The following is an 8,119-nucleotide window of genomic DNA, read 5'->3' as shown; positions in this document are numbered from 1 at the left end:
TCTGCCCTCAAGTTGTTCCTTGTGCATCCCTGCACCTGGACACAGGTGTGGGGAGAGACCTCCCAAGACAGCTCAGTCTTGGTACCTGTTAGTCTCTTATAGTGTTGACTGAGGTGATCTGGGTTCTAGAAAGTGGTGTTCACCATGGACAGCTGCAGGGAAACCAGTGGCTGTGTCAGGCAGCAGCTCTGCCAGAGCCTCAGGTTGGGGCTCAGGTACACACACACACACTGAGGCTCTGCCACAGGACAGACAATGCTGAGCTCATGTCTTTGTGTTGCTCAAAGTGACAACTATTCTTTTTCTTCCAGTACCCAAAGGGGTTACAAGAAGGCTGGAAGGACTTTTCACAAGGGCATGGAGGGATAGGACAAGAGGGGATGGCTTTAAGCTGAAGGAAGGCAGGGATATTAGATATTGGGAAGGAATTCTTCCCTGGGAAGGTGGTGAGGCACTGGCACAGGCTGGACAGGGCTTGGAGCAACCTGGTGTAGTGGGAGGTGTCCCTTCCCATAGCAGGGGGTGGGACAAGATGATCTTCCAACCCAAACCAATCTGTGATTCTATGATTCTTGCATAAGTGAAAGGCTCAACTTGTGTTTTACTCATCCCTTTTTAATGACTGATGAGAAGATAAAGCAAAACCACTCAGATTTTTGAGGGGCTGATTTATTTTGTCTCTGTTTTGTCTCAAACAGCAGAAGTCAAAGGTGAGTATTGCTGGGTTATATGCTGTGTTACTGCCTGGACATGATCAGTGGAACCACACAGCAGTTACATGATCATGGTGATCTTTCAGCAGTTTGGGAAAGGCTTTTTCCTAGCAGTGCCAGCTGTGCCCCTTGATGTTACATGGAATGGTTCAGCTTTTTGGGCCTTTGGGATAGGAAGCTGCAGTTTGTTAAATGTTGTCCTGGCCCTCCTGAGTGCTAGTGAGAACCCTCCATCCTTCTGCTTTGGTCCTCATCTGCTGACCATGTCCTGTTTGACATGTCAATGGTGAGATCCATCCCTCAGCATCGATCCTCTCTGTGCTTTGTGCTGAGCTGTCCAGCTGCTGCCAAAACCTGCTCTGTTAGTGTCTGTGCTGCCAAGCAAACCTGTGCTGCTGGCACATGTTGCCAGCAGAGCCCTTGGGGTCTTGCCTTATGGTATTTTGTTGGCAGTGGAAGGGCTTTCAACCTTCCTTCTCCTCCTTCAAAAAGCTCCAGCCAACCTTGTGTTGGTGATGACTTTCATGGGGTCCTGTTAGCTGGGACCTTTGCAGCATGATGCATGTGGTGGGGTGAAGGGGTCCAGCCCATGCCATGGCTATCCAGCTGGGAGCTGAGTGCTCTGCCCCTGTCCATCCATACCTCTCTTCCTCCTGACTGGATGTCTCACGGAGCAAGTGGGTCTCAGGCTTCCTAGAGCTCTACAGGCTCTGTCAATCTTACCCTCTTTCCCCCAGTGCATGCTCCTCTAATTGCTCTTCCCAAGGATTTGCTTCTTTCTGGGCCTTTTTGTGCCATTCTTGGACTGTATTTACCTCTCTTGCTGTTCTGGGGGTATCAAGGTATGTCTCCAGCACACCAGGTGTAGACCAGGCTCTGTTTGCAAATTGAGGAGGTCACTCAGAATCTTCTCGGGGTTGTGGGGGATGCAAGGAAGTAGCAGTTGAGCATTAAGGGGCACTTGGGGTTCCAGAGGTTGGAACCAGCTGCCTGTGGGACCCTGAACTCTGCTCCTTCTCCCTGCAGACATGGATGAGTCGATGCGCTCCTTCGCGGAGAAGGTCTTTGCCTCGGAGGTGAAAGATGAAGAGGTCAGGCAAGAAATCTCTCCTTTTGATGTGGAAGAAATCTGCCCCATCTCCCACACGGAAAGGAGAGTGCACATGATGCTTCAGGAGACCAGTGCCACAATAGAAAAGCGGTGAGCACCAAGCAGGGAACCTGGGAAAGGAGAGGAGCAGTGTCTGCACATCCCCAGCCAGAGCAGGCAGGGGGGACATAAATCAAGGCTCACCACACCTGTGGGATAAATCCTTGGTAATCCCAGGGCATCTGTCAGGTACTTCAGGGTTTCCTCTCCAACTATTCCCACTGTTGGACAGAAAGACATCCTTGGCCTGTTCCCTGGTTGTCAGCATAGCAATGGCCACAGAGCTGTTGGGAAGGGAGGCTTGGAGACTTTTCTGTGCAAAGCTGTGACTTCCAAAATCTGTGGCTACTTTGTGTGCTGTGGGCTCTGCTCTTGGCAGCATGTTTAAGGTGCTCAGAAAGCACCAGTGGGATGATTGGTGCTGTGCACAGTTAGACCATGGCTGTGGTGAGTGCCCTGCACCTCTGGGTGAGCAGAGATTGGGGCTGTTTGCCTGAGACTTTCCTTCCCGGCAGCAAGAAGCGCCTGCTCCGCATGAAGATGGTTTCGTTGGCAGTGCCCATGGCTCAGAAGTCTGAAACCAGCCTGTCTGACATTGATAAGGTCATCTCCACCTCTCCCCTGTACCAGGCTGTGCCTGACTTCCAGCGGGTGCAGATCACTGGGGATTATGCCTCTGGGGTAGGTACTCACATGGCTGTTCCCTTCCCATGCTGAGCTCCTGTCCCTGGGCAGTGCCCAGTGCCACAGGAGTCTGTACCAGCTGCTCTGGGGACAGGCTGTGTCTCCAGTTCACTCTGTGCCTCACAAGCTCCTGCTGGTGCCCTGCTGCATCCCTGGAGGATCTGAATTCCTTAGCAGGAATCTGTGAGGTGCTGCATACAGCAGCATTCTCAGGCAGGGCAGAGGGGAGGGCATGGCAGAACAGGCTGTGCTCATTCTGTCACATCCTCTCTGCTTGCACACAGCTATATCTGTCCAAGATCTGTGCACATCCCAGAATGGCTGAGGGAGGTCACCTGGTCCAAGCCCCTGCTCAGGCAGGGTCACCTAGAGCCAGTTGACCAAGACTGTTAGCACGTCCTGTGCTAATCCCTCCTTCTCCTCCTGCTCCTCAGCCTCCTATTACATCTGTGCTGCTCCTGAGATCCCTCCTGGGCTGCTCAGCTTGGAGCTGCATAGCAGAGGAGGAATTAGGGGAATTGAGGGCTGGTGATGTTCTCCCACACTGCTCCACTCTGGCCTCTTCTGACTGCCCAAAACACTTGTCTATGCAGTAAATCAAGAATGGTTGACACACTGGGTCAGTGGACGTTGTTGTTCCTGCTTCAGTTTCAGCTTGGGCTCCAAAAATAGCTTTTAATGTTTTGCCCAGGCCTGGCTTCCATTTCAAGGCCAGCTACAGATTGCAGTGAGGAATTTAAGAGGGGATGACACTGGAATTCACTAGTTCTGGCACCAGGGACTTCCCTTTGCCATGTCTGGGATTCTGCCTGTCATCCCTTCCTTGCCCTGCTCAGGCAGAGCAATGGGAGGGAGGGGATGAGATGAGATGAGATGAGATGTATCTTGCTGTGACCAAAATTGTCCCTCTCTCCATCTGGGTACACTAGGGTGTCTCTCAGGCATCCAGGTCCCAGTTGTGTGGTTGTCTTCAGGAACAACCTTCTTGCAGGTGACAGTTGAAGACTTTGAAGTTGTCTGCAAAGGGCTATACCGTGCCCTGTGCATCCGGGAGAAGAACATGCAGCAATCTCTGCAGAGGTTCCCCAAGACCACCTCGCAGTACCTCCGTGCCATCGAGGGCAAGGCCTGGAGGGTGACTGACACTGGCCCAGGTACACCCAAGCACCTGGAGGGGCTTCCTCTATGGCTGCAGCGTGGGCAGGGCTGAGGAAAGGGTTGTGGAAGTGTTCCACATGGGAATCACTTGCCCAGACCTCCTCTTTGGTGTCAGAGTGGTGGGAGGTCCCTGCCTGCTGCTGGGATGGGGGAGCATGGCAGGATTGGGGGTTTGGGCTGGCAGCCTGTGCCTTATGGAATTCTCCTTCTGGTGCAGTGTTCAACCCCCCAGTGAAGGAGGGACAGGATCCCTTTGAGACTGAGAGTCTTCCTGAGGACCTGGGATACCACATCCAGATGAAGGATGGGATAGTTTACATCTATGCAGACAAGGCAGCAGCTGAGAGAAATGAGCCAAAGGACCTGCCCTACCCCAACATCGAGCACTTTGTGGATGACATGAACTTCCTCTTGGTTCTGGTTGCAAAGGGACCTGTGTAAGTGCACCACTCAACAGGTCCTGGCTCAGCAGGCAGAGGGAGGTCAGGGCAGGTCCTTCCTTCCTGGGAGAAGAGAGGAACCTGCTGATGACACAACTGCCAGAGTGTCCTTGGCCCTTGTCAGCCCTCTTGGTTTGGGTCTTAAGCAAAGTAGCGTTCAGGGATTGGGGACATGCCCTGCAGGTATGTTCCACCTGGCCAGCCTTCCTCTGAAGCTCTGTAATAGAGCCAGGAGAAGCACCTCAGGGAAGGACCTGGACAGCATGAGCTCCTCCACCTCAGGTGAAAGCTGCATCCCTGTGCTGAGGGCTGAGGAGTCACTGTTCTGCCCTTTTCTTTCACCAGTAAAACCTATGCTCACCGGCGCCTCAAGTTCCTCCTGTCCAAGTTCCAAGTGCATGAGATGCTAAATGAGATGGAGGAGATGAAAGAGCTGAAGAACAACCCCCACCGGGACTTCTACAACTGCAGGAAGGTAAAGGGCAAAGCTTACAGACTTAGTGACCTGAAGAGGAACTGTCTTGGTGCCTTCCCCTCCCTGAGAACTGGATATTTGGGTCCAGGTCTGCAAGTGGGATGCTGCTGACTGGGATGCTCTTGCCCTAGACCTGTTGTGTTCATCTGCTGGGCTGAGCTCTGCTCCCCACACAACTTGGGCTCACCTGAGGGGTTTGTTAGCCTCCCTGGGATGGTACCTGAACATCCCAACTTGAAGCTAGAGAGCTGTCCCTCTGGTTCCCCAGGTGGACACACACATCCATGCTGCAGCCTGCATGAACCAGAAGCATCTCCTGCGTTTCATCAAGAAGTCCTATCGTGTGGATGCCGACCGTGTGGTCTATGATGCCAAGGGCAAACAGCTCACCCTGAAACAGCTTTTTGAGCAGCTCCATCTGCATCCCTATGACCTGACAGTGGATTCCCTGGATGTCCATGCTGTAAGTGGTAGGGCATTGACTGTAAGATCACTCTTGGGTCGCTCTCACCCACTCCTGTACCCGTGACATGTTGTGCTTGTGGCAGGATGTAACAGCTCCTGGTTTTCCCATTTTGGGTGGTTTGGATCAGTCCCTGCTCACTGCTATGCTTGGACCCAGTGTGTGGGTGCAATATTGACCCTGATCTTCCTACTCCAGGGTCGACAGACATTCCAGCGCTTCGACAAGTTCAATGACAAGTACAACCCTGTGGGTGCCAGCGAGCTGAGGGACCTCTACCTGAAGACAGAGAATGCCATCGACGGCGAGTACTTTGCCACCATCATCAAGGTGAGGAGAGAGGGGAGGAGAGCACAGGGAGGCTGTGGTGCTGCTGTGGGTCCCCATGCCACAGTGTACTCTGGTTTGCAGGAGGTTGGCTCTGACCTGGAGGATGCCAAGTACCAGCACACAGAGCCTCGGCTCTCCATCTACGGGAGATCACCTGAGGAGTGGGCCAAGCTGGCCAGGTGGTTCAACACCCATAAGGTCTACTCTCCCAACATGAAGTGGATGATCCAAGTACCCAGGATTTAGTATGTGCTGTGTCTTACAGTGTGTGATACCTCACACCCAAAGAGGTTATGGGGTCAGTGGGCTGTGTTGTTCCTCTGCTAGCAGCTAATCCCTATCTCTGTCCACAGTGATGTGTTCAGGTCTAAGAATTTCCTCCCACACTTTGGGAAAATGCTGGAAAATGTCTTTGTTCCTGTGTTTGAGGCAACTGTCAATCCTCAAGCCCACAAAGAGCTGAGTGTCTTTCTACGCCACGTGAGTGTCACCCAACGATGTTGTGAGGTGTGGTGAGAACTCAGTTCCTGTTTGTGCACAGGAAACAGGGTATTGGCCCTGGGAAATGCCATCAGTGGGTTTGGGGTCCTTCTGCCACGTTCTGGGAAAGGGGAGGTGTGTCCAGAAATGTGGGGAAGGGTCAGACTCCCTGTGGGGCTGTGAATTGCTGCCCCTCACCTCCTGGAGAAGGTGTGACCTTTATTCCTAACCTTTGACAGTGCCTGAGGGTTTGTGAGGAGTGAGGTGTAAGCCTTGCCCCTCACTCTGCTCTTGGGTAGGACAGGGGTACAGGGCACTGCTGGGCTCTAGTGAGCTGCAGTGGGGCATGATGAGGTGAGGAGTATTGAGATGCACCTTTTTTGTTACTTTGCCATGCAGATCACTGGCTTTGACAGCGTGGATGATGAATCCAAGCACAGTGGACACATGTTCTGCACTAAAAGCCCAAAGCCAGAGCAGTGGAGCTCTGAGAAGAACCCATCCTATACCTACTATATCTACTATATGTATGCCAACATCCTGGTGCTCAACAACCTGCGCAGGTGAGGACCTGCCAAGATCTGCCTCCTGACTTTTCTCAGCTCTTTGGTTGCTGATGTGGGAGAAATGGGGTCCTCCTTGCTCTGTCCCTGGTGTGGTTTGGAGCTTCATGTTCCAGAGCAATCCAGACACTGCTTGGTAGGAAGTGTGATGGGACTAGGATGAAAGCTTAGGGATTGCAGAGATGCATCCACTGCGTGCACAGAGGAGAAAAGAGAACGAGTCATGTGCTCCCAGGTCAAGCTGGATTCGTGGGGAAACACTGGCAGGGGCAGAGCTGGACCTGAGGTCAGGTGCAGCCACCTAACTGTGCTGCTTGGCTGCTCTGAGTGCTCCTTCCCTGTGCCTAGGCAGCGTGGGATGAACACGTTCCTGTTCCGCCCGCACTGCGGCGAGGCCGGGGCTGTCACTCACCTGCTCGCAGCCTTCATGACAGCAGATAACATCTCCCACGGCCTCAACCTCAAGAAGGTAAGTGGAGTTAGTGTGCCACGAGCAGCCCAGGCCTGGCAGGGGAGGAGAAAGTGTTCACAGCTGCCACCATGGAGCTGGCGGTGACTTGTGCCTCTGCTTTACGCTGACAGACAGCCCAGCTCCAGGCAGATGTTAACTGATTCTCTGGGTTTCTCCAGATGTGTTTGGGGGTGTAGCTGAGAAACTTGCTCAGAGTTTGGGGGTTCAGCCTCACAGAACTATTGTAGTATGTGTCTGTTGTCAGACTGGTTCTGATGCTACCATACTGGTGTGAGCTGCCTTGGCCCCTCGAGCTCCACGTGGCCCTGAAGGATTGCTGGTTTGCCTGTTTCCTGGCACACATGAGCTCTCTGTGCTATATTCCCTGGCTGGGGCCTTGCCCGATCTGAGCAGTGACCCTGGAGAGGTGGAAGGTGCAACAACTTTATCCCTAACCTGGCAACTGTTCATCTTTGCAGAGCCCAGTGTTGCAGTATCTGTACTTCCTTGCCCAAATTCCCATTGCCATGTCCCCACTCAGCAACAACAGTCTCTTCCTGGAGTATGCAAAGAATCCACTGCCTGACTTCCACAACAAAGGGCTCATGGTGTCCCTTTCTACAGATGACCCTATGCAGTTTCATTTCACAAAGGTACAGTGAGCTAAGCACTGGGGATGGGACTGTGGGGGCCTCGTTTTTGGGGGAAACCAGCAGCATTTGCAGAGGGTCCAGCATATGCTGGGTCATCTGCCACTCTGCCAGGGCAGGTTCAGGTTGGATATTAGGAAAAATACCTTCACTGAAAGAGTGATTAAGCATTGGAAGGGGCTGCCCAGGGCAGTGGTGGAGTCACTATCCCTGGAGTGTTCACAAAATGAGTAGACACATTGTGATATGGTTTACAGGGCATAGGGGGGTTGATCAAAGGTTGTTCTTGATCTTGGAGGTGTTTTCAGTGATGTCTGGAACAGCTCCAGCAGAGCATGGGCTGTGCCAGCAGACACTGCTGGGCCCTGACACAGTCTGTGCTGCAGGAACCCCTCATGGAGGAGTATGCCATCGCAGCCCAGGTCTTCAAGTTCAGCACCTGTGACATGTGTGAAATAGCCAGGAACAGTGTCCTGCAGTGTGGCTTGTCCCACGAGGTGAGTGTCCTGCTGGGGTGTCCTGTCCCACCAGGTGAGTGTCCTGCTGGGGTGTCCTGTCCCAC

The 8,119-nt window shown here is 53.1% G+C and overlaps 1 protein-coding gene across 1 annotated transcript in view; it reads left to right on the top strand.

Annotated features, from left to right (window-relative positions):
* Positions 1-8,088, top strand: part of AMPD1 (adenosine monophosphate deaminase 1) — a gene marked incomplete at its 3' end in the record, with an annotated part of 9,078 nt that extends 990 nt beyond the window's left edge. Inside the window, exons 2-15 of the mRNA XM_009084181.1 lie at positions 699-710; positions 1,740-1,914; positions 2,379-2,544; positions 3,539-3,701; positions 3,923-4,142; positions 4,491-4,620; positions 4,889-5,083; positions 5,282-5,413; positions 5,495-5,658; positions 5,767-5,893; positions 6,293-6,456; positions 6,805-6,925; positions 7,387-7,560; positions 7,944-8,088. Of these exons, the coding sequence (XP_009082429.1) occupies positions 699-710; positions 1,740-1,914; positions 2,379-2,544; positions 3,539-3,701; positions 3,923-4,142; positions 4,491-4,620; positions 4,889-5,083; positions 5,282-5,413; positions 5,495-5,658; positions 5,767-5,893; positions 6,293-6,456; positions 6,805-6,925; positions 7,387-7,560; positions 7,944-8,088 (2,088 nt within the window). The remainder of the gene's footprint in view (positions 1-698; positions 711-1,739; positions 1,915-2,378; positions 2,545-3,538; positions 3,702-3,922; positions 4,143-4,490; positions 4,621-4,888; positions 5,084-5,281; positions 5,414-5,494; positions 5,659-5,766; positions 5,894-6,292; positions 6,457-6,804; positions 6,926-7,386; positions 7,561-7,943) is intronic.
* Positions 8,089-8,119: the final 31 nt, after the last annotated feature.

The sequence above is a fragment of the Acanthisitta chloris genome, unplaced genomic scaffold, assembly GCF_000695815.1.
Source record: "Acanthisitta chloris isolate BGI_N310 unplaced genomic scaffold, ASM69581v1 scaffold38451, whole genome shotgun sequence".
NCBI classification, from domain to species: domain Eukaryota; kingdom Metazoa; phylum Chordata; class Aves; order Passeriformes; family Acanthisittidae; genus Acanthisitta; species Acanthisitta chloris.
The sequence above is the reverse complement of the archived record's forward strand: the minus strand, read 5'-3'. Positions and strand labels throughout refer to the sequence as shown.